This window comes from Conger conger, chromosome 7 (genome assembly GCF_963514075.1).
Source record: "Conger conger chromosome 7, fConCon1.1, whole genome shotgun sequence".
Taxonomy (NCBI): domain Eukaryota; kingdom Metazoa; phylum Chordata; class Actinopteri; order Anguilliformes; family Congridae; genus Conger; species Conger conger.
The window spans coordinates 58,008,983-58,035,399 of NC_083766.1; the positions used below are offsets into that span (position 1 = coordinate 58,008,983).

General features: G+C 47.6%; 1 protein-coding gene across 2 annotated transcripts in view; it reads left to right on the plus strand.

The window, feature by feature from the left end:
• Positions 1–26,417, plus strand: part of dclk1a (doublecortin-like kinase 1a) — an 89,701-nt gene that overhangs the window by 47,531 nt on the left and 15,753 nt on the right. For both annotated transcript variants that reach the window (XM_061247498.1, XM_061247499.1), the window contains exon 6: positions 15,839–15,933. In XM_061247498.1, the coding sequence (XP_061103482.1) occupies positions 15,839–15,933 (95 nt within the window). The remainder of the gene's footprint in view (positions 1–15,838; positions 15,934–26,417) is intronic.

A 26,417-nucleotide genomic window follows, 5' to 3' on the forward strand; every position in this document is an offset into this window, starting at 1 on the left:
TTTTTGCGCAATTGCCATTAAACATGGCGGTAAAAGTCTGGAACTTTCTGCAAAGACATAATTCATGTATCCAGGCTCCCGTGACATTGAACCAGCGCAGACCTCCCTCCTTTCCCAGGTAATGTAGCACACCTGGTCTCTGGAGTGCGGAGATCTCCACTCGGCTATTTCTGGAGCCGGGAGCTGTTATGGGTGCAGTGTACAGTGACTGGAGCCTGTTTTGTTTAGAGATCCATGATTAGACGCTGTTAATGATTTATGCATGTTCTTATTTTTTAAAAATACATTCGGTGCCCGACCTGGGGCGGAGCATGTCCGACTCCCGCCCCGGTGTGAAAGGGCTGGTCATCAGCAGCCTTGTCCCATTCCCGTGTGAACCCCCCGCCTAACTGCCGTTTCCTGATGTCAGCGCCCTACCGCTCGTGTTCCAGTCCTCATTCACGTTCAGATTTCACGCCAAGCGCCGCGGAACCCGAGGCGAGCTTGTTAGCAGAACGACGGACTAATGAGTCACTTTCATTTTGATAGAAATCACTCTGAATGCAGTCCAGGGAGTAAGATTTGGCTGAGAAAGAGTGGAAGCCTTGGAACGTCTCTGTCTGTTTGTTATTGGCTGGAACGCGTTCCATGTTGTTCTACCATTGTGACATCATTCCCTATAGAATCTAGGTCAGCCATGTTATATCGTGTATGACCGATTGTGGTGTCTGGTGTGTTGTTGCCCCTCTGTCTTTATAAAACGTGGGGCTCGAGATGGTTTCGGAGGGGAGGTGGGATATTGGGAGGGCCGGGGAGGACAAAATATCTGTGCAGCAAGACAAAATATCTGTTCTCCCCTTTTCATTATTACACGTCCTACAGATGCCCTCTCCCCTCTCCTCTCTGCCTGTGAATCTGTACAGCTTGCAGACAGCATTTAAAGCACCAGTTATGCAACAGCCCTTCATGGGCCCCGATTTTGGCTCCAGTTTTGAGCCGATTGATTTCGTAAGAGCTTAACTACACACACTGCGCTGATGCTTGAAGTATATATACCACACACCGTGCTATTTGTAACGCACCTGATTTTATTATGTAACGTAACGCACAGCGCCGAGCTGTAGAGCGCATGTTTTGTTATCGTTTACGGTTCGCTAATGCGACTCACAGAGGAGGCTTAAGCTGAATCGCGTAATTAGGAGTTCAGCGTGTAAAGGAGCAACAGCCTTAATGTCTAATTACAAAGTGTACGGAATGAACTTTCTCCTACCCCGGACTCTCTTATTTCAATAATTAAACTCTAATTAGCAGTTTTATTCAGCCCCTAATGACTCTGCGCTATGTGTGAGTACACACACGCTCTCCCGCTCACACATACTCACACACACAGTCACACACACGCACACAGACACATGCTCTCCCACACACAGTCACACACACGCACACACAAACACTACTCTCTCTCACTCATACACATACACACACACACACACACGCTCTCTAATTCACACACACACACACACACACACACACACACATGTTCACTCACACACACACACACCTGCATATTCACTCTCTCTTTCTCTCTGTCTCACTCTGCCTGTGGAACACATTACAGTAACACACCAGTGCTTGGAGCAGGATGGAGGACCTGCACTAGCGCTGCAGTATCAGGCTGGGTAATTGGGCATTAGACAGACATATGTACCTCTGCGCGTTGTGGGGTAATGGAGGCGCGTTGTGGGGTAATGGAGGTAATGGAGGCGCGTTGTGGGGTAATGGAGGCGCGATGTGGGGTAATGGAGGCGCGTTGTGGGGTAATGGAGGCGCGTTGTGGGGTAATGGAGGTAATGGAGGCGCGTTGTGGGGTAATGGAGGCGCGTTGTGGGGTAATGGAGGTAATGGAGGCGCGTTGTGGGGTAATGGAGGCGCGCTGTGGGGTAATGGAGGTAATGGAGGCGCGTTGTGGGGTAATGGAGGTAATGGAGGCGTGTTGTGGGGTAATGGAGGCGCGTTGTGGGGTAATGGAGGCGCGTTGTGGGGTAATGGAGGTAATGGAGGCGCGTTGCGGGGTAATGGAGGTAATGGAGGTGCATTGTGGGGTAATGGAGGCGCGTTGGGGGGTAATGGAGGTAATGGAGGCGCGTTGGGGGGTAATGGAGGCGCGTTGTGGGGTAATGGAGGCGCGCTGTGGGGTAATGGAGGTAATGGAGGCGCGTTGTGGGGTAATGGAGGCGCGTTGCGGGGTAATGGAGGTAATGGAGGCGCGTTGTGGGGTAATGGAGGTAATGGAGGCGCGTTGTGGGGTAATGGAGGCGTGTTGCAGGGTAATGGAGGCGTGTTGTGGGGTAATGGAGGTAATGGAGGCGTGTTGTGGGGTAATGGAGGCGGAGGCGTGTTGTGGGGTAATGGAGGCGTGTTGTGGGGTAATGGAGGCACGTTGTGGGGTAATGGAGGCGTGTTGTGGGGTAATGGAGGCGTGTTGTGGGGTAATGGAGGCGTGTTGTGGGGTAATGGAGGCGCGTTGGGGGGTAATGGAGGTAATGGAGGCGCGTTGGGGGGTAATGGAGGCGCGTTGCGGGGTAATGGAGGCGTGTTGCGGGGTAATGGAGGCGCGTTGTGGGGTAATGGAGGCGCGTTGCAGGGTAATGGAGGCGTGCTGTGGGGTAATGGAGGCGCATTGTGGGGTAATGGAGGCGTGTTGTGGGGTAATGGAGGCGCGTTGCGGGGTAATGGAGGCGCGTTGTGGGGTAATGGAGGCGCGTTGCAGGGTAATGGAGGCGTGCTGTGGGGTAATGGAGGCGCGTTGCGGGGTAATGGAGGCGTGTTGTGGGGTAATGGAGGCGCGTTGCGGGGTAATGGAGGCGCGTTGTGGGGTAATGGAGGTAATGGAGGCGCGTTGTGGGGTAATGGAGGCGCGTTGTGGGGTAATGGAGGCGCGTTGCGGGGTAATGGAGGCGTGTTGTGAGGTAATGGAGGCGTGTTGTGGGGTAATGGAGGCGCGTTGTGGGGTAATGGAGGCGCGTTGTGGGGTAATGGAGGCGCGTTGCGGGGTAATGGAGGCGCGTTGTGGGGTAATGGAGGCGCGTTGCGGGGTAATGGAGGCGTGTTGTGGGGTAATGGAGGCGCGTTGTGGGGTAATGGAGGTAATGGAGGCGCGTTGTGGGGTAATGGAGGCGCGTTGTGGGGTAATGGAGGCGTGTTGTGGGGTAATGGAGGCGCGTTGTGGGGTAATGGAGGCGTGTTGTGGGGTAATGGAGGGGCGTTGCGGGGTAATGGAGGCGTGTTGTGGGGTAATGGAGGCGCGTTGCGGGGTAATAGAGGTAATGGAGGCGCGTTGTGGGGTAATGGAGGCGTGTTGTGGGGTAATGGAGGTGTGTTGTGGGGTAATGGAGGCGCGTTGTGGGGTAATGGAGGTAATGGAGGCGCGTTGTGGGGTAATGGAGGCGCGTTGTGGGGTAATGGAGGCGCGCTGTGGGGTAATGGAGGCGCGTTACGGGGTAATGGAGGCGCGCTGTCTGGTTGGTGAGAGTGTGCATCCTCAGTCTTATCGCCGTGCCGGAGTGCGAGCAGTGGCTCTGATTATTATCTCAGTTTCACCAGGAACAATGTGTTCTGCGGAAAACAGCACAAAACATGGCGCCAGCGCGGTCTTCACCGGGTTTCACTGACATATTTTAGCCCTTACAGTGCTGTGACGTGGTGTGTGTGTGTTTAATAGAATAATACTGCTGCTGCTTATTAATAAAAATAATAATAATAATAATAATAATAAGAATGTTATTCATTATCATCTTTAATTATGTAATGCTTTTTTGGAAGTGTGACAATGGTCCATAAATAGGAAAGATTGACAAGCAGGACAAAGACGACCTTACATAACAACAAGTGCCAATGCTACAGTATCTCATTACCGAGAAATAAAAAAAGAAATTCAGAAAAGTGATTCTCAAAACGGATTTCAACCTGAAGATAGACACGGCAACCGAATGGTGTGTTACTGTACAATAATATCAGCCTGGGTCTAGCACATTTCATAACCCATTTTGAGGACTATCTTTAGAGAGTTGGTGCACTGAAAAAGCGATGACTAAGTAAAGCCGGTGATTCATGTGTGGAGTGTGTGAGAAGAACAGGAAGCCAGGTGCCAGACTCCAGCAGGTTCTCGAACCCGGGGCCCAGCGCGAGAGACCCAGAGAGCTCAGAACCAGGCAGTGAGCGGTAATGCTGCTAACGATAATGATGTGAATGCCTTTATCCAAAGCCACTTACAGTTGATTAGACTAAGCAGGGGAAATCCCCCCTGTAATGCAGGGTTAAGGGCCTTGCTCAAGGGCCCAACGGCTGTGCGGATCTTATCGTGGCTACACCGGGGATCGAACCACCGACCTTGCAGGTCTCAGTCATACACCTTCACCACTAGGCTACAGGCTGTCCCACTAACGGGTCGGCTAATAAGGGGTGGGGGGGTTATTGGGCATGGTTTGAGCTGGATACTCTAGTTCCGGCTATCCATCCATTACCTTTCTCCTGGGCGAGAGGCAGGAATACACACTGGACAGATCCAATTGCAATCCATCGCAGGACTTTTCTTTAGTTTCCACATAAATAGTTGTTTGTTCAGTTAACATTAGACTTATTAATAATGAATGGGCCACTGCGGTGAAACGGCGCTTTCGTATTCTTGAGAGTTACGCTGATGCTCTCTCTTTCAGTGCGGCGCTAAGTGACTGCGATGGTCCGGGTTCTCTCTCTCCCCGTATGGATGCTAACGGGTGGAGAATTCAGTCCGACCTTAACGGACCCCCCCCCGCCCCCCCCAGCTGAAGATGGCTGGTGTTTCGCGTGCGTCACAGACCCGCTGTGGTGGCCGTGGCGACAGTCGTAAAGCTTTTACCGGGCTGGCGGTGATGGGCGCTGTTTCACCGGGGCGTTCCAGGTGAACCACAGCGTTTGCGGCCGCCGCCGGCGGGGTTCTCTCCACCGCGCCTCCCCTGCGCTGACCTGACTTTACCCCTCTCTGTGCACGCTGCGCTCCTCCACGCTGCCTCCACAAGCACTTCAGTCGTTAATAACGCTTAAGACGTCTTTTTTCAGATCCGTGCTTAAGTAGAAAATATTAGCTTGCTTTGAATTAATGTCTGATTCACTAATAGAATGTGTTCCGTTGGTATACCTGTCTTACCTCATTGGCAATATTTTTGTGTCACGTGGCCAAAAAAACGAAAAGAAATTAGACTAATAAGTCTCGATATAAGCCTGAAATCCTGGTTGTTTTTGGGGTTTTTGCAGCGAAGCGTTCTGAGGTAAGAGGGCATCTGAGGACTCTCCCACAGTCTGAGCAGCGAGCAGCCACACTCACCTCGCGTAAACTCTGCCAGCTCCAGCTCCCGCTCTGCGAGAGGAGGCTTCCTGCCTTCCAGAAGATTCCCTGCAGCGGTCAGGCCGGGCCGGACCCCCCTGCAGGCTCCGGGCCTGTCTGCCATGTGGGAACTGGAGCTGGAAGAGCCTCCAGTGCTGCTGGTCAGAGCTACGGCCATTCACTCACTGACACACACACACACACACACACACACATACACACTCACACACTCACACATACACTCACACACACTTACTCACACACACACACACACACACACACACACACACACATACACACTCACACACTCACACATACACTCACACACACTTACTCACACACACACACACACACACACACACACACACTTACTCACACTCACTCACACACACACACACATACACACACACACGCACACACACGCTCACACACGCACACATACACACGCACACACATACACACGCACACGCACACACACGCTCTCTCACACACACACACACACTCACACGCACACACTCACACACACACACACACACACACTCACACGCACACACTCACACACACACACACACACACACACACACACACACTCACACAAACACACACGCACACACTCACACTCACACTCACACACACACTCACACTCACACTCACACACACACACACACTTACTCACACACGCACACACTCACACATACGCACACACACGCACACACACGCTCACACACGCACACATACACACACACACACAAACGCACACACGCGCACACACGCACACACACGCTCACACACACACACACACACACGCACACATACACACGCACACAAACACACACGCACACACTCACACTCACACTCACACACACACTCACACTCACACACACACACACACTTACTCACACACGCACACACACTCACACACACGCACACACACGCACTCACACGCACACACTCACACATACACACACACACACACACGCGCGCATGGTTAGGCGTCTTGCTCAGGGACACTTCGACACACCCAGGGTGGGGGATCGAACCGCCAAGTCTCCCGACTGCCAGACGAGCGCTCTTACCTGCTGAGATAATGTCACCCCCATTCCACCACTTCAATCACCAGCCCCCCGCTCCTCTTTCTGGAGCACAGTCTCTGAGTCTGTGTACCAGGGGTTTCAAACTCTGGTCCTGGAGAGCCAGGGGGTCTGCTGGGGTCCCCATCCCTGCTTCTGGAGAGCCACAGGGTCTGCAGTGCTTAATACACAGCATTTTATTGCAGTATAACTGACCTCTCCAGGGGCTTGTTGCACAAACACGTGACACCCGAGACCACAAGCTAACATTGAACATTCTGTTGCACACATTTCGGCTTCAACAAACGCGTGACGTCGATCCGGACTAAAATCTATGATCTGGTTTCTTTGGTCTGAACTCCTGATTTTAAGGTGAAACTAAACCAGACCAAAATTGGTCCTCCAGGAACAAGGTTAGGGGCTCTGGGCCCTTTGAGCTGAGTGTGCACTGCTGGGACAAACAGTTCGGGTCAATTTTCATCTTGATTTCGCTCTGCACTCCCACCATCTTAGATTTATAGACACGGTTTCAGTGTCTTGATTACTCTGGGCGCTAAGAACAATAAACCATGAGAGCAGTTCGCAGAGAACCAGGCTTTTTCTACCACCTTTTGTTGAACTTTCAGACCATCTTACCTGCGAATCCATTAATATTTCAGTCTGTCTCCGCCCGCCGCCATTTTGGGTCCGAGTGGTGTTCATTGCCACGGAATAAATCCCATCTGCGATGCATCAGGACGGCGCCCTCTGCCCGCGCTCCTAACCGCCAGACACAACACGAGCGGTTAGGAGCGCGGCTCCTGAAAATAGATATCCCATTAAGCGGTGTCGGCGCGCTGGACTGACTACATAAGCGCTGGTACCGGGTCCCGGGGTCCAGTGTGCATACAGAGCAGAACCCCATTAACGCGTGTTTGGGTTTGTGATTTTTGGCACTTAAATGAGGTCACTCCAGGACGGGGCCGGGCGGGGCCAGTCCTCAGGCTGGCAGCTGTAGAGGGGTGTAGGGGGGCACCTGGGACCCCCTAAATCCACTCTGCACAGCTGAGGCAGTTATATAAGCCTAAGCTCACCTATATTAATACCAGCCAGACGGCCACGCTTCAGTGCTGTCCACTGCTACTGCCCACTGTCAACAAGGCTGTCCTCTGCTATGCTGACATAATAAACCACATTATAATTAAACTACATACAGACTAATCGTGCACTGATATAATCAACTAAACCATAATACCACACTGATGTATTACATGAAATGCAGTAATCCTGTATATTGAATTGCATAGTGAGCAATCCTACACAGACATATTAAAGGAAACAGACTAATTCCACACTGATATATTAAACAACATGCACGACTACACTAATATATTATAATATAATATATGATATATTAGTATGGATAGATTAATCACACACAGAGCAAGTGTATCATTCATTAAAAGACATTTAACCACATACATAATAACCCTAATACCTTTTCTACCCCACTGCAGTGAACCAAGGTGGTTTGTAAGTCCACACTGATTAAACCGCAACGTGGTCCCAGCCATTGGTCCAGCCCCGCCTCTCTGGAAGACTAAAGCGGTGGAGAGGCTTTAATAGCCTCCATGCTCTGCTACATTAAGCAGCTGTAGTGTTTGTACAGCGTCGGACAGAACACAACACTGCCGACGCGCAGGGCGGTCAGTCCGCTGCTGTACCTTAGCAGGGGAGCGGAGAGTCGATTTAGGGCGATCCAGTAGATTAAACGGGCGGATGTCTGTGAGTGATGGTCCTCTGAGATGGCACTGGTGTGGGGGTTTGAGTGTGAAGCAGTGCTGAAGCTGAGCAGGTGTGGGCTTGGCTAGCGCTTGGCTGGGAGCCTCGGGGTTAACCTCGGGGACCCGGCAAAATCCTCACAAAATGAGGGGCTCTTTCCAGCGGCTTATTTTATTGCTCTTGGACTGACCCAGAAATCGATTGAGGTCCGCTATCTTTAAGGTCATTCCCGCCTGTTGAATGTTCCTAGAAGGAGCTAGGAGCAAGGAGGCTTCTGAAGGATTCTTGCACAAGGAAACACGAGCGCGTCCTTTGCGGAAGTATTTGTTTTAGACGTATAAATGTGGATCCAGCTCTCCCCCTCTGCCTCGACTGTGATTGACGTGGGTGCGAGCTGACACTTGAAAGAGCGAGGACATTCCATTAGACGCAACTCCTCAGTCCACACGTCCTTTCCTCCGATGGGTAGAGCTAAGGACTGAGGATTTAAAATAATAGATTGGAAAGAACCTTGGGTCTCCGCATCTGGACACTTAATCACCCCCTAAATCTGACTGGCTACAACAGGGCTGCCCAACCCTGTTCCTGGAGCTCTACCATCCTGTAGGTTTTCACTCCAACCCTAACACAGCACACCTTACTCAACAGCTAGAGATTTCATAAATACTATCAGGTCAAATTAGAGTTGAAATGAAAGACCAGGGTTGGGCAGCCCTGCTCTAGCTGCTGAATGAGGTGTGCTTTGTTAGGGTTGGAGTGAAAACCTACAGGACGGTAGATCTCCAGGAACAGGGTTCGACCTCCCTAGTCTGCACTACCCCTTGCATTCCCCGCCCACTTTAGTCCACCATCTGGTCACTGCAAAGGAAGTGAGGTCTCAGTTGATCTACCAGGTTAAATAGATTAAGAGATTTTTTTCCCCCCCGAACCAGTCCTGATGCGTCATGCGAGCAAACAGACAGAGTCCCTGTTCCCCCACCCCGCCCTCGAGGCCCCGGCTGCGGTCTGTGCTCTGTAATTAATGAGGGAGGTCAGCCAGTGCACTTTGGAGAGATCGATACCGTGTTCATGGCCTGCCTTTCCTCCTGGCCTGGGCGTGATTAAAGCCACAGCTCCAGCCCGCTCTGAAATGCCAGGTATGGGAGGTCATCCGTCATTCCCGCCCGGCAACCCACGCCTGAACCTCACTAACAACACACTCTAAAGGAATTCTAATCAAAGGCCAGTATTTCTACAGAGGAGCTGTCTCTCGATAGTGTGTGCGTAAGCGTGTGTGCGTGTGTGAGTGTGTGTGTGTGTGTGTGAGAGTGTGTGTGTGTGTGTGTGTTTTTAGGCCACTAGTTCAGAGTTCTATACAATTTAGCACAACACCGCAAAAAAACACATATTTAAAAGATAGATGGTGAACAATGAACACCAGGCTACATTAAAAACATTCTGTATATAAAACCTGGAACAACTGTTTTTACTTCAGTCCATGTTCCCGATTTTTGCAGGCTCTGGGTTTTACTCAGTGCCGTTATCCAGCTAACTCAGTAATCCTGCTCTGTGGGTTTTACTCAGTGCAGTTATCCAGCTAACTCAGTAATCCTGCTTTGTGGGGTTTAGTTAGTGCAGTTATCCAGCTATCTCAGTAATCCTGCTCTGTGGGTTTTACTCAGTGCAGTTATCCAGCTAACTCAGCAATCCTACTTTGTGGGTTTTTCTCAGTGCAGTTATCCAGCTAACTCAGTAATCCTGCTTTGTGGGTTTTTCTCAGTGCAGTTATCCAGCTAACTCAGTAATCCTGCTCTGTGGGTTTTACTCAGTGCAGTTATCCAGCTAACTCAGTAATCCTGCTCTGTGGGTTTTACTCAGTGCAGTTATCCAGCTAACTCAGTAATCCTGCTTTGTGGGTTTTTCTCAGTGCAGTTATCCAGCTAACTCAGTAATCCTGCTCTGTGGGTTTTACTCAGTGCAGTTATCCAGCTAACTCAGTAATCCTGCTCTGTGGGTTTTACTCAGTGCAGTTATCCAGCTAACTCAGTAATCCTGCTTTGTGGGTTTTACTCAGTGCAGTTATCCAGCTAACTCAGTAATCCTGCTTTGTGGGTTTTACTCAGCACAGTTATCCAGCTAACTCAGTAATCCTGCTCTGTGGGTTTTACTCAGTGCAGTTATCCAGCTAACTCAGTAAACCTGCTCTGTGGAACAAGGCCCCAGGTGTTCCTCTGTTCTCCCCATGACACATCTCACAGTCGCCTTTGAACATCGATTGTTCCGACGATCCTTGTTCCGGGTGCGAAGAGTTTCTAAACTCCAAGGCCATGAGCGACCGCTAATCACACGCACGCAGCGATACATTCCCACCCGTGTGGTGTTTAACCCGCTAAAAATAAGACTTCATTCCACAGCATAACAGGCTAAATTTAACGGGGGACACAGGTGGTGTTCATGCGCTTCATGCGTGTCAGAGTGACACACGCATGTATAGTGGGCTGAACACGCATACACACACACAAGTTTTCTGCCAATGTGACCAAAATACACACAACAGAAGGCAAATTAGTACTGCTTTCTAATAATATTAATACATAATATGACTAATATTAATAATAATATGATGTACTTGTATAACAAATTATTTCAGGTTAAATAAGTCACTCAAATAAAATGAATCATTGTAAACAGATCCAAAAGCAGGGCTTTCAAAATCAACAAATAATTGTTTAGAAACAGAATTATCTGAGCATGGAAATGGGAAAGACAATGGATGAAAAATAACAAAAACTGAAAAAAACTCAAATGTATAATATCATAGTAATAATACAGAATATGACATAGATATTAAAGCTTTAATCCATCGATAGTGTTACCATTTTGGCCAAACCAGGCTGATGTTCTAATGAAGGCTTGGTATGGCCGAAGCCTTAACACCGTTGTTGAATAAAACTTCATTCTTCCATAGCTTCTCCTCCTTTGCGCCTTCAGCTATTGCGTTGGCGAGCACGGCGTGTCTCTTCGGACATAGTTTGGCGGAACACAAACAAAACGCTGCCTCCCCAATCTTCTGCCGGCTGACACCAGGACCACGGAGCAGGCCGGAATCAATGGACCCAAGATGCACTGGGGCTGGAAACTCTGTGGGATACGAGACGTTATTCGCCGCTGAGCTCATTTGTGCTGTAAAAACCAATAAAGGGACCTTAAAATCAATACTTAAACAATGCAGAGATGAGAGACCTGGAGTTCTGTGAGCTTGCATCCAGTCCTGGCCAGTATTCTGGCAGCTGCACTTTGTGCCAGCTGAAGTGTGTGTGTGTGTGTGTGTGTGTGTGTGCATGCGTGTGTGTATGTATATACATTATGTATGTATGTATATGTATGTATGTTCAGTGGGCTCAAGAAGTATTGGCACCCCTATTGGCATAAATGTTCACAAGAATTCTGTAACCAAAAAAAGAATAGATATTGACATAAGCTTTATTTTTCAACATGCATAAAGTAGTACGCTTTATTAATGATTCAATTAAATCAACCAAAGTTTTACATTTTTCAAATAAGAAATGTATTTCCACCCCCATCCCCCCCCCAAAACAAAAAAAATAATTGGCACCCCTGGTTTAATACTTTGTGCAAACACCCCCGGAAAAGATGACAGCCATGAGTCTTTTCCTATAATTTGTGATATGGTTAGAGAACACATTTGGAGGGATTTTTGACCATTCCTCCATGCAGAACTTTTCCGAATCATTGATACCCCCCTCTCCAGTTCAGACCACAGGTTTTTCATGGGATTTAAGTCTGGAGACTGAGATGGCCATTGCAGAACATGGCTGTTGTTTTTACAGAACCATTTCTGTGTGGATTTTGTTTTGAGTCATTATCCTGCTGGACAATTTACCTATGACCAAAACTCAGCTTTCTGGCAGAGCAATGTGTCATTGGTTTTAAATGCTGCCCCTGGACCACTGACAGCAAAACATAAATGACCCACGCCATATTTGGCAGTAGATTTGCGCTTGAATGCTTTCCATTTTGCCACCAAACATGTCAATGGTGTGTACGGCCAAAACGTTCAATTTTGGTCTCATCTGACCATAGCACTCTCTTCTAGTCAAAATTCAAATGGTACCATGAGACTTGGGTTTGTTTATTGTGCTCAGAATGGCTGTCTTTGTGACACCCTTCCAAAGAGTTTGCCTTTTTCTTATTGCACCTGCCGTGGTAAGTGGTATGTTTAACCGTTTGTGTATGTTTTTGTACCCTACCCAACTTGTGATGGTCAATTACCATCTCAGTCTCAATTATTAATGTTATACTCTAGTGAAACAGGAAGTGATGGAATGACACAATATAGTTCCTTTAGACTGAGATTAACAAAATGAATGTAACATTGTATTGCCATTGACACTTTGTTTGATTGTATTTACAATAATTGTTAGGGGTGCCAATCAATTTGGCACCTGTGGTTATTCAGACAAAAACAAACAAACATTGAAACATGACAGTAAATGCAATGACATAAAATAATTTCGTTTCCCCGTATGTTTGAACAAAAAATGTACCTCATTATTAATGTTAGCGGTGTTATTTAAGGGTGTCAGATGATTCTGGAGCCCACTGTGTGTGCATGCCCTTGAGCTGGCCAGCCTGCCTGCTCAGATGGAAGCACAAATTTACAAACACAACGAAAGAGAAAATGTGATTCATTATAGCTGCATATCTTTTGCAGTTTAAAGGTACAATAGGTAATTTCGGACTTCTAAAGGTCAAGAGAGGAATAGCAGCAACAAACACCCTCAAACCACAACACTGTTTATCCCTCCCCCCTTCTCTGTGAACGCGCTGACGCTGAAACCCCACCATGCCATTGGCAATGCGTTTACAATGGTCTTGTAACAATGTTTTAATTACAAAATCTTACCTATTGCACCTTTAATTGTGATTGATTTGATGATAACTATGATATAATGGCTTGTACTTTGCAATTTGCATTTTTTAATTTTTTATACACTTCAAAGGAATTTTCCATCCTATAGGCCTCCTCCTTTGCCGTCGCCTTCGGGGTGTTAGCGGAAATGTAATTTGAATTTCATAACTTGAATTTGTAATGTTTAAACTGGATTATTGTATTTAAAAATTGAATTTGAAGTTTAATACCAAACCGCAGACCGATGAGTCATTCCATCTCGAGGCCTTTCTTGTAATTTCAGGAGAAACAGTTGATCGATCTTCACATAATCTTGCTAAATCGTTTGCATATCCAACTAAAAACCGTTAATTTCTTCTTTATCTAAATTCTTAGCGCGCGGACATAATCTGGTATGAAGATGAATATGTAAATATACTAGTCTGTACATCACATTCAGTTTTGAAGCACTTCATTACGTTTGACTCATTGATCAAACCCCTCGCATTAATGACTCTTATGAGCGCATAGGCTACACAAAGGAATCCGGTACAAAGTAATGGGAGAAAGGCACCGAGGAGTCATTTAAGACGGCTGTCTGAAGTGGCTGCGTGCGTCAGGGTGGTTCCTCCGCATCGACTGCCTTGATTAAGAAATATATCACAACATAGCGAACGCTTTAAAGACATATTAATTGAGTCCCCAGTCTCTCAGCTGCGTAGACCGCTGATTTTGGGTGTCCCTCTTTTTTTAATTACGTCTCCTGCCCCCGTAGCGAAAGGGTCGTCGGTGGTGTTTTTGTCCGCTCGTAATTAGGAAGTTGGGGGTGGGAGGTTACGTTATGAATCCCTCACAACCGTCTTGCGTTTAATCGACAGATTTGATATCTGCCTGAAGATTGCTTCCGCGCCTCCCGCTACCGTCTCGGTTGGCGTCAGACATACGCATAACGTCAGTCTGCCTATGATCAGTCACTACTTACTACTTACCGGCCGGCCCCCTCTCCGCTCTCCCATTCATCGCTCTGTATCAGGAGCAGCAGGGCGAGCGCTGGCGAAAGTGGCTCTCATTCTCTCCCCGTCTCTCCGCTAACACCACTGTGTCTCCACCATGCTGCCGTGCACGGAAGGTAGGGGGTGTTTTTTTATTCTGGTACCGCGGACGGTACCCTCTGATCCAATGAACGTGTCTGTCAACCGTTTCTACTCATTCCTTTGTCATGGTTTAAAATCTGTTTTGCGCGAGGGACGACATGGAGAGGATTCTTTAAAAATCAACGGCGGTCCTCCTCGTTGGAGAGGGATACTACGGTAGAGCGCATTCCTGCAGTCTGTGCGTCGGGCTCGGAGCAGTTTCCCGTCTTAATAAGAGATCGGGCTGTAGCCTACATTTCCATTATCTATATTTTGATTATGCTGTCTTGTTTTTTTTTTAGAATAACTTGACGTTTTATGTAAACGAGAATCTGGGATAATGTGGATCGAGCGGAGCTTTACATGGAACGGAACCGATTGTTGGGTCCCACGGAGAGGTGGCTATTACATCGTTTTTTGGTGCGCTATTGTCAGTCTTTCAGGATCTCTCCAAATGGGCTGATTTAGATGTTTTCTCTTTCCGATTTTTCCTTTTTGTGTGTCTTCGGAATGCATTGAGATGTATCCTTGTTTTATTTCATGCGTAAAATTGTTAATCCGTTTGCGTTCCCGATTGAAATAACTCGTAAATTGGTCTCTTATCTCCTGGTGTGATTGCACTGTCAGGGAGACAAAGATGTGGTGTGGCTATCCTATCATTACTGGGTTTTTAAAAAATATATGTATACATTTATTTGTTATCTGACTCCAGGTGGTTTGCATGTGCAGTCATATCATACTCAAAACGGCCAGCTTTAATGGAGTGCTGCTGTATTTCATTTTATTATATTCTCTGGACGGCAGGTAGCGGTTTATATAATGCTGGGTGGCAGTGGGGAGGGGGTGTACTAAAGAGTGTGTAGTCGGATGTTGAGGAGCCAGCTATGAGTGTGTGTGTGGGGGGAGGGGGGAGAATGCTGTGACAGCAGACAGTATACGGACAGCGGGGGTAGCAGAGGAATTGTGTGAGAACTTTTTTATTGGGGGGTGGTGGGTGGTAGTGTGTGTGTGTGTGTGTGTGTGTGTGTGCGGTATAGCATAGTGTGTGTGTACAGTGAGTCTGGGTGAGGGCCCAGTGACTCCGTGCCCACTTGCTTTGTGGGTGGAGAGTGGGGGTGGGGGTTGGTGGTGCTGCCTCTCTTGTGTCTTATATTTACAGTGTTTGTGACGGTCTCCCGCGTGTGGGATTGTGAAAGCGTTATTAATTTAAGAGTTGGGGGCGGGGGCAGTCACATGATTGGAAGGAGAATGGGGAGACATTCTACAACACCCCAGTGCTCCTGCCATTCTACTCTGACTCCTCATTCACTATTCTCTCATTCATCTCTCTCTCTCTCTCTCGCTCTCCCCCTCCTGTTCTCTTTCTCTCCGTCTCCCAAATTCAAAGTGGGAAGGAAATACATTGGTAAATATTGCCAAAACAGGAAATCAATTAAAATGCATCTACACTATGAATCATACTGAGAGTGAACATTCTCAGAACAAAAACAACAGCAGTGTTAACACTGAATCAACACAGGCACCAAATGAAAAACGATTATTTGCGTCTTTTAGTGTTTTGTGTTTGTATCTATATTTCTCTTGTTCTGTCACTCTCTCTCTCTCTCCCTCTCTCACTCTCTCTTGTTGTTTGCGGTTGTAGTGAACGGGGCCCCTGGCAGTCAGCTCTCTACACCTCAGCCTGAGAAGTCCCCCTGCCCCTCCCCCATCAGCCCCACCTGCTCCCCAAAATGCAAGGTAAGACCCCCCCCCCCCCAACCACCACCCCATCCCACCCCCACCCCTCCCACACACATACTCTCACACACACCTTCTCACCTGTCCACACTCACCGACTACTCATCTCTTACGTTTATTTCCCAAACATCATTTTCATCAACCGTAGGTCAATCATTCAGTCGTTACCATCCAAACCATCATCACCGTAGATGTGTTTCATAAACTACCCAGAATGCCTGGCGGGCGCGGGTGAGGTGGGTTCTGGAATGAGTCTGTGCTCCATTAGGCTATGCTAGTATGTGCACTGGAAGGGTTCCTTAAAGGTCCTAAATGTCTAATTCTGGTCCTGGCATTAAAACGTTTCAGACCCAGTGCCATTGGCAGTCTGAAGCAGTGCAAGGTTCTCACAGATAGCACTCACAGATAGCGCTCACAGATGCCTGACCCAGTTACCTACGCAGGTGGTTGGGATTGCAGGAGGGGGATTGAAGTCTGGGGCTACTTCATTGGTGGTAAAGTAGGACTCGGAGTAGACCAATCGGAGAGCGGCGTGTGGGCACGCTCAGTCCAGCCCGAGGCGTTCGGTGTGGATTTGGAGCATATGGAATGGCATAGCCACAGGACAGCGTGGATTCAGCTCAAAGTGCCACACATTCTCCCTCAGCCTCTCTAAGCCTGTGCTGATATGTTCTGAATGTGATGGGTAATTTCTGCGTTTATGCCGGTGTGGGTTTGATAGCGCTCTGTGGTGATGGTGCGGAGTAATACAGTGATTAATATTGATGTGTGTTTGGTGAACTGCAACGGGTACAGAAGTGAGTTACTCAGACTGGCACTGTTTATGTGCCAACAAATACACACACACACACACACACACACTCCCCCTGTTCCCCAGACGAATGTTAACAGACTGCCTTATGTCTTCCCAGGAGATGGACAGGGTTGCCCTGGGAAACCACAGCCTAGAACGCTGAGCACCGGAACTAGAATGTTGGAGGAGCCAATGACAGTTCCCACAATCCTTAGTGTTCTTAGAGTGGTCACTCTATGGTGCCAGTGTGCGGAACTCTGTCCAGACCTCTATGGTGGATAGAAGATCAGATGCAAAGCCATGTTTTGGCAGCGATGCAATGTCTTGGTGGTTTCTGGTTAGGTAAAGAATGTAATGCAGAATGTAGTTATGGAGAAATGTTGTACAATCTTAAAATGGATGTCCCTTTAAGGTGAGCATGCAACTCAATACCCACAGAGCTGAAGAGCAGTTTCAGGCGGTATGTTATCGGAGAGAGGCATAACCTAAAATGGGAACATAATTACCACAAGGCCTTTAATTCAGCTCCCGACCTCGGAATTATCACTTTACAGACTGACGCTTTTCATTTCTGCCGTGAGCTCCACTGGCCTTTGTTAAATGGTCCTGTCCTTCAGTGAATCCCATTCGCCCGGAACAACCTCGGGCCAGGAAACCACAATCCGACGGTCAGAACAGGTCAGAACAGGCTGTATAGATTTAAACTGGTGCAGCCAAATGGTTGGGTGTCAACGGGCAGAGTGTGTTATCAGACAGAGTGTGTTATCAGACAGAGTGTGTTATCAGACAGAGTGTGTTATCAGACAGAGTGTGTAACGGGCAGAGTGTGTAAACGGGCTGAGTGTGTAAACGGGCTGAGTGTGTAAACGGGCAGAGTGTGTAAACGGGCAGAGTGTGTAAACGGGCAGAGTGTGTAAACGGGCAGAGTGTGTTAACGGGCAGAGTGTGTTAACGGGCAGAGTGTGTAAACGGGCAGAGTGTGTAAACGGGCAGAGTGTGTAAACGGGCAGAGTGTGTAAACGGGCAGAGTGTGTAACGGGCAGTGTGTGTAACGGGCAGTGTGTGTAAATGGGCAGAGTGTGTTAACGGGCAGAGTGTGTAAACGGGCAGAGGCTGTTAATGGCCTTCTTTTGCTAAATAAGACAAAACTATTGCCAATGAGGTGAGACGGTTTTGACTCAGGATTTGCTAATGGGGTAAGAAAATATCACTTGTGAAGCAAACAATAACTTTTCCGCTTGAGAGAAAAAAATCATTACGACACTAAAAATCTGGTTAAGACAGACATTTTTTTTCCAGTGTAGTTTTAATGTTAGCCTGGGTCTCGCGTCTCAATTTTGGACTCCTTACATCTCAGCATGGATTTAGCTGAAGCCCTGCATGCAAGTCTACCTCACACGTGTGCATCACGGTCACCTCAGTCTAGGAGGAGGCTTGGTTTTTATGATTTTATTCAGACTGTGGTACATCAGAAAAGGTCAGTTTTTAGATATTTGTGGAAGACAGCCTGACTCACCGGGGAAGGACGCTCCACAATCGGTGGGAGAGGGCAGGGAAGAGTGGTTGTGCCCCTTAATGATGTTTTTGTAGCTCGTTAATGGATTTTCGGGAATATGAATCAGACTGAATGATTCAGATTCTGTGGCTGAGGAGACAGAATGTTCAGTGTGAAGAATGCGAGGCTGGCTATGTTCTGGGCACGTGGAATCTGTGAGGGCTTGTTTGCTGCCTTTCTCTGTGAGTCAGAATATAGGACACAGGGGCACCGTGCAAGAGCCAAAATGGCGTCCGGCTCCTCTGCCATCTGCCAGATTACTGGGTCATATTCTGCAACAAAAAAAACAACCTCTCCCATATACACATTTCTCTTTCTATTCCAATGTCTTCTTTCTCTGTCTCTATCCCCCCTCTTCTATTGCTCTCTCTCTCTATGCATCTTCTAATCTTCCTCTCTCGCTCGCTTGTCTTCTGATTCTGGAATATTCTAAGTGGAGTAATCCTCACATAACACACCCCAGTCGTCCCAGCAAGTAACCTAGCAACCAGCGATGATCCCCTGCTCTGGTGCTCAGGGAAGCTCTGTCTCCGCTCTGCTTCATATCGGAGCTGAAGCAGCTGAGTGAAGCTCTCTCTGTCTCCGCTCTGCTTCATATCGGAGCTGAAGCAGCTGAGTGAAGCTCTCTCTGTCTCCGCTCTGCTTCATATCGGAGCTGAAGCAGCTGAGTGAAGCTCTCTCTGTCTCCGCTCTGCTTCATATCGGAGCTGAAGCAGCTGAGTGAAGCTCTCTCTGTCTCCGCTCTGCTTCATATCGGAGCTGAAGCAGCTGAGTGAAGCTCTCTCTGTCTCCGCTCTGCTTCATATCGGAGCTGAAGCAGCTGAGTGAAGCTCTCTCTGTCTCCGCTCTGCTTCATATCGGAGCTGAAGCAGCTGAGTGAAGCTCTCTCTGTCTCCGCTCTGCTTCATATCGGAGCTGAAGCAGCTGAGTGAAGCTCTCTCTGTCTCCGCTCTGCTAGACAGAGCCTGTAGCGTAGTGGTTAAGGTAAATGACTGGGACACGCAAGGTCGGTGGTTCCAATCCTGGTGTAGCCACAATAAGATCCGCCCAGCCATTGGGCCCTTGAGCAAGGCCCTTAACCCTGCATTGCTCCAAGGGAGGATTGTCTCCTGCTTAGTCTAATCAACTGTACGTCGCTCTGGATAAGAGCATCTGCCAAAATGCCAATAATGCAATGTAATGAAGCAGCTGATTGAAGCTCTCTCTGTTTCCACTCTGCCCATCTACTTCCTGTCAGAACAAAAATGTGTAAGCTGCTCTACTTCCTGTCCAACCCTTGTTGTCCATGGTTGTCACGTGATCTCTCTGCTCACTCCCCTCTGGCACCTCCACATCTGCACAGCTGTGCAGCATAGAAACCAGGCCACAAGCTTCTCTTTCCCAAATGACCTGCTGTATCTCAGCATCTGTCCTCCATGGTTACCGGCTGTATCTCAGCATCTCTCTCCATGGTTACCACAGCATCTCTCTCCATGGTTACCGGCTGTATCTCAGCATCTGTCCTCCATGGTTACCACAGCATCTCTCCTCCATGGTTACCACAGCATCTCTCCTCCATGGTTACCACAGCATCTCTCTCTATGATTACCGGCTGTATCTCAGCATCTCTCTCCATGGTTGCCTGCTGGAGTGTGAGAAAGTCTTTGTATATCCACTGTCCCTAAGCGTTCAGTGTTTGTGACCTTTGCACTCTTAAGAAGGAGAGTTAGATAAAGAGAAAACTAAGAACAATTCTTCCTGATGACGTAGGCCCAGGGGAGTGGTGTTTCAACACTGGTGCAATAACGGCAAACAGCGGTGTGATATGGTCCTGTTTGATATTCAGTCATATCACACAAAATCCCAACACCCCCACCCCTCACCCAAAACCCTTCACCCCACACCCCACACCCCAAACCCTTCACCCCCACCCCTCACCCAAAACCCCAAGACCCCCACCCCTCACCCAAAACCCTTCACCCCCACCTCTCACCCAAAACCCTTCACCCCCACCCCTCACCCAAAACCCCAACACCCCCACCCCTCACCCAAAACCCTTCACCCCCAGCCCACACCCAAAACCCAAAACCCCAACATCCCCAACACCCCCACACCCAAAACCCAAAACCCCAACACCCCCACCCCTAGCCCCTCTCCCCCCTTTAGGCACGCCAATCAGCCGTCTCAGTGGAGATCTGAACTCCGAATGTGCCTCTTACATTATTTATACACCCACCCTCTCTTTCATCTCCCACAGTGCAATGCATACAGAGCAGGGAGCAGGAGAGATTTCTCTGAGGGTAATCTGGAGAAAAGACACATTTTCAGGATTTTTTTTTTGTGGGGGGGTGGGAGCACCCTCGTCTGTGAGTCACTCGGGATCTCGTCAGAGCTAGGTGGGAGGTCAGTTTAATTTTAGTTCAATCAGTTTAAGAAATTAATTATATATTTTAATGTCAGTATATTGTGTGATCTGACTGAGGCTTAATAGAACTGACCCCCCCAGAGCCACAGTGACATTCTGTCTTCCTATTGGCTGTGCCTGTCAGAATCACATCCGCGCTGAGCTGAGCAGCCAATCAGAGTTCTCCTCGTTGAGCGGCAGATTAAAACGATTGGTTAGGGGATGGCTTGGTGGAGCAGTCTCAGCGGGACAACCTCGTTTCCCCTCGGCAACCTCTGGACGTTTGAGGTGAATTGTGGGATGTAGGCGCCCTGGCTGTGTGGGGCCCTGTACCAGCTTGTCCTGGGTGAATATGTATCTGCAGGACTTGCCAATACTGACTCCAGTCCTGCACATCCGTGGGAGTTTTCAGTGGAACGTTTTACAAGACAAAATTGCTGAATCGAGTTTGAGTAGCACAAGAGAGGAGGGCTAATTATTACATGTGGGCTGAGAAACCGCAACACCAACATTCTTCTTCTCTCCCTCCCTCTCAGAGAATATATGTACAGTATACAGATTTTATATCTGTGGCATTAATGTAAAAATGATGCAGATAACGCTCTTTATGAATATATAAGAAAACGGAATTCAAATGCACGGTGGTTGGATAATCAGTTAATGTTTAAACATGGAGGGAACAGGAGAAAGCCAGCGCAGTCAGGCGTAAACATGGGGACATTGCTGGAGGAAGGCCAGTGATCTGTGGATGGATTTGGCTGCATGCTACACTTTGGCGTTTATCCTACACAGATCTCCCCGAAACCAAGCAACAGGAGCTCAGCAGTAATCTTACAGCTTTGAGACAGGCGCAGTGTCCCTAATGCACACACATCCTTACGCACGCACACACACGCAGGCACGTATGTGCGCACATACACACACACGCGCGCACGCAGGCACGTACGTGCACGCACACACTCACGCGCGCACGCAGGCACGTACGTGCACACATACACACACACATGCACCCAGGCATGTACGTGCACACACACATATGCACCCACACACACACACGTGTACAACCTCACACACACACACACACACGTGCACAACCTCACACACGCACACACCCAGGCATGTATGTGCACACATACACACACCCACACGCAGGCACACACACATACACACACACACACACACACACAGGGCTTTCCAGACAGTTGTAATCCGGTAGCTGTGATGTCATCTCATTATCTCAGTGTCAGACACCTGTTCATTTCTCCTGCCGCTACTTTTCCCTGTTCAGTCTGTACAGTGTTGAGTTGCATGCTCCTGCAGTTATGTTCATGGCATCTCCTGTGTGTGTGTGTATGCGTGTGTGTGTGTGCATGCGTGTGTGTGTGTCTGTGTGTGGATACACACCTTCACGGGACTGTTGTCATTACGGAAGCAGCACAATGAGCATTAGCGAGGCACCCTGAGGATTTCCCAGCATGCTCTGGGCAGCCCCCTGCAGGGCTCTGTGCTCTCCTGCGGCTCTACCTCACTCTCTCCGCGGTGCTATCAAGCCCAGCGCTGTTTGAACACAGTGGGGTACCCCCAATCTCCCACAGACATCCCACCCACAGCCACCTATCCCACAATGCCAGTGTGCTGCTTCCTCTGACTGCTCATCTGCTTCTATGGTGGAGTTTATTATTTTTTTGTTTCTCATTGTGTGTGCTGATATCTGTATATTTTCATTTCATTTATTATAATTTTACGTGTTCATGCTTGTTATTTTGTAGGATTTATTATTATTTTTTTATTAATTTTTTTTCAAATGTGTGTGACCCCTTGTTTTAATGTGCAGGTGAAGGGTGATTCAGTGGGACAGTCATACACATTCTCATGCACATATCTGACTGGTCATGCCCGTGCTAATAACTTTAGAATATTATATATATTATATATAGAGGTTGGCAGGTCCCAAACAGTATTCAATTCCTCATTTTGCAGCCCATCTCCTTGGGCGGGTGACGAGGCACACACACACGGTGATCAGGCACACACACACACACACACGCACACACACGCACACACACACGCACACACACGTGTGCTTGTGGAAACAGCAGAGCCCCTGCCTCAGAAACGCCAGGTGGAGTGAGTTTGGATAGGTCTCGCTCAGGTGTGTGTGGTAGTGTTTAAAGTGCGCCGTTTTCCCTCGGGTGGAAGACGGAACGTCTCCGTATATAAAGCGGGAACGCTCTGTTTATGCCCGGGGCGCTGAAGGCCTGATGAACACAGCGCGGTAATGTAGCCTACGGACACCATTTTAATGAACCCAGCCGCAGAAACAGCGCTGAAGGCTGACACACCATTCAGTTTCACTGGTTTAAATAAGACTGTGGAGCCAGCCAGGTTCCTGCGCCACAAAAAAACCAAAAAAATAAATCAGTCTCAGTCTCATTTCAGTCATATCTATAACTTTTAAATCAGACAAAAATATTGAGGTGACACAGTTTTACTAATTTCCAGATTTGTCAATGGGGTAAAAAAAAAAAAAAACTTTAAACAAGCGAATATTTTCTATTTGAGTTGAGAGAAAAAAATGATTTTAAGTTGCATTAGGCTAATGCTCTTATGGCAGGCTTTTTTTTTTCTTCCAGTGATTGAACTAATGAACTAATCTTGATTGAACTAATGAACTAATTGAACTAATGAGTTTTCAATCAAGACCTTGATAAGTAGAATCACATGCCGTAGTGCTATGCTAGAACAAAAACCTGGGTGAACACTATTTCACAGGCCTCTAATGACCTTGTATTTACTGGGTACTTAATTAAAATACCAGCTACTTAATTATTAGGTAACTATTTAGATTTCAGAGATAAGTAGCTCCTGTGAAACAAAGACAGTAAGTCCCATGAGGCAAACATGTTAAGCGCAATGAAAATACATTTTACAGCCTGTTTTATAGTACTTATTATGATATATTATAATAAAATATTTACCTAATAATTAAACCTAAATACCTGGCATTTACCCAGTAAACACTAGGTAATTAACAGCCAATAAAATAAAGCGTAGCCCAAACCTGCTCCTCGATTGGACGCCCCTGACGTACAGGCGCCAGAGGGAGGGCGCTTGCTCTCCTGCGATGGTGAGACTGAGCGTGTGGAGACGAACAGGAAGCTGAAATGTGTGTGTTTCCCAGCTGGGACAGGAAGCTGAAATGTGTGTGTTTCCCAGCTGGGACAGGAAGCTGAAATGTGTGTGTTTCCCAGCTGGGACAGGAAGCTGAAATGTGTGTTTCCCAGCTGGGACAGGAAGCTGAAATGTGTGTGTTTCCCAGCTGGGACAGGAAGCTGAAATGTGTGTGTTTCCCAGCTGGGACAGGAAGCTGAAATGTGTGTGTTTCCCAGCTGGGACAGGAAGCTGAAATGTGTGTTTCCCAGCTGGGACAGGAAGCTGAAATGTGTGTGTTTCCCAGCTGGGACAGGAAGCTGAAATGTGTGTGTTTCCCAGCTGGGACAGGAAGCTGAAATGTGTGTGTTTCCCAGCTGGGACAGGAAGCTGAAATGTGTGTGTTTCCCAGCTGGGACAGGAAGCTGAAATGTGTGTGTTTCCCAGCTGGGACAGGAAGCTGAAATGTGTGTGTTTCCCAGCTGGGACAGGAAGTCTATAGTGATGCTAATGGGCGTGTCCGCTGGGCGTTGTAAACCTGGGCTTTATGTCTGCCGGTGTTTGTGTTACACAAACGGCAGCTGAGCGATGGGGCGTCTGTCTCCCGCTCTGATGAACAGAGACAGGCAGGGTCAGTAAACCCCGCCTTCAGAGGGGGAACGGTCTACGCATCCGCTGTCTACTACCCACGATGCACCGGGGCTGAGCCGGCCGCGACACTCGCTGGGCGTTCATTTCCTGCGCCGGACGCCCGTCTGTAGGACATATGAGAGTTTGGGGCGTAATGCAATAACTTCGCCCCTGTTCTGAGTTTCTCTTCATAAGAGGCAGGTTTATATGGCCTTGGCTTCTGCGATCAGTCCACTGATCAATCGGATTAGTGCAGAGGCAGGGGGAGGGATTGGGCAAGTATGCATTTTTTCCATTTGGACGATAAAAAAAGAGACAGAAAGATAGATTGCAGCCAAGATGAAAACATGGGCAAACATCAGTGCCGTAGACAAACAGGGAGATGATGGATGAACGATAGAGCTGGCAGGGGAGGAGGGGTGAGCTGTCTTCAGAAAAGAGTAAAGATTTCACTTTTCTAAGAGGAGATGGAGGGTTTTGGAAAGTGCTATACAGTGCCTGTTCTCTTGAGGCTGTGAGCTGGCATAGCTGGTTGGGCTTCCTGGCTTACTATGTTCTTTACTAAGCCTAATTTAAGGTGGGAGGTCACAAATATGTGACTAGAATGCTCTCGACTGAACACTCCAATGAGAACACTGTACTGACTTAGAAAACACTCTTTAAAAAAACACTCTTCCACGGGTTGTCAGGCAGAGCGCATCTTGTGCAGGACAGGAAATCACTGGTCTCACTACGATTTAGCATTCCTACCTCATTGCTGTTTCACTGAAATAATGTTGAATAAATCAGCTTCCTTAAGACAAGGTGTCACACATGTACCTGCCGTGAAGACTGGTGGCTGGAATCATCATGTTTTGTTTTAGAAAGCGTGAGAGAACGTGTCATTGTGAAAATCGTAGATGCATACTGGCTGTTTTGAGTATGTCTGTGTTTCTGTTACACATGTAGTACTTTTTTTCCAATTGTAAATAACGGTGCTTTTTTTTTTAATACTCTCATTGTGTCAGTAATATTTCATGCTGAAAATACACTTTAGTAAATAAAGACCACTGATATATTTTTATTGGTTTTGACTTGGTTTGTTTCTTTGGTAACAGGTTACAATAAGGTGACATGAATTGGCATTAAAGGTTAACTAACTACTGAGAAGTTCATCTGTACCAATTTGTTTATTTTCTTGTACATTCATTCATATTAACAACTACGTTACTCATTTTGGAATAAAAACAAAAAACTGTTAATGTATTTGCTAATTATAAGTTCAACCAATGTATTCAATCTAATGTATAAATATGCATGTAACGATTACATTATCAGTTAAATACATTAACTAATAAAACCTTAATTCCATGCGTAGTTAATGTATTTGTCCGTCATGAATTAATGTTAACAACTACATTAGTTTGTGCCAATTCATGAACCTTATTGTGAAGTGTGACGGTTTGTGTTTGTTTTAATGAAGTCCGTCTGTGTAGAGTTTGCTGCGTTCTCCACACGGGAGGAACAAGATGTGCTCTCTTTTGGAGTGCTGGCTAGGTGAATTGGGGTGGAGATCATTAGTGGCATTTATTAAGTGGTTTCCATGGAAACTGATGTATGTTCTTTCGTTGTCGTCAAAACAACCGCGGCAGAACCACACAGGTATGAAGGGAATGCACTCTGAGCCTCAGGACAAGCTGTACCAGACAGTCTGACTTAAACTGCCAGCTTTACTCATGCCAGTACACTGTGTCTTTTAGGATATTGGCACTGCCTAACATTGTAAACAGGATGCAGGATGGGAGTTGGTGTTTTTTTCCCCCGCATTTGCATTTGGACGCCCGATTGTTTATTTACTCAGTTTCCCATGAGTCATTGCCATTGTTTTGTCTCCCGTTTCATTGGGTTGCTTCATCAACAGCGAACATGGCAGGTCGCCACACTGAAGTCTTAGTGCTTACATCAGCCAGTAAGAAAATGTATTCCAAACAGAC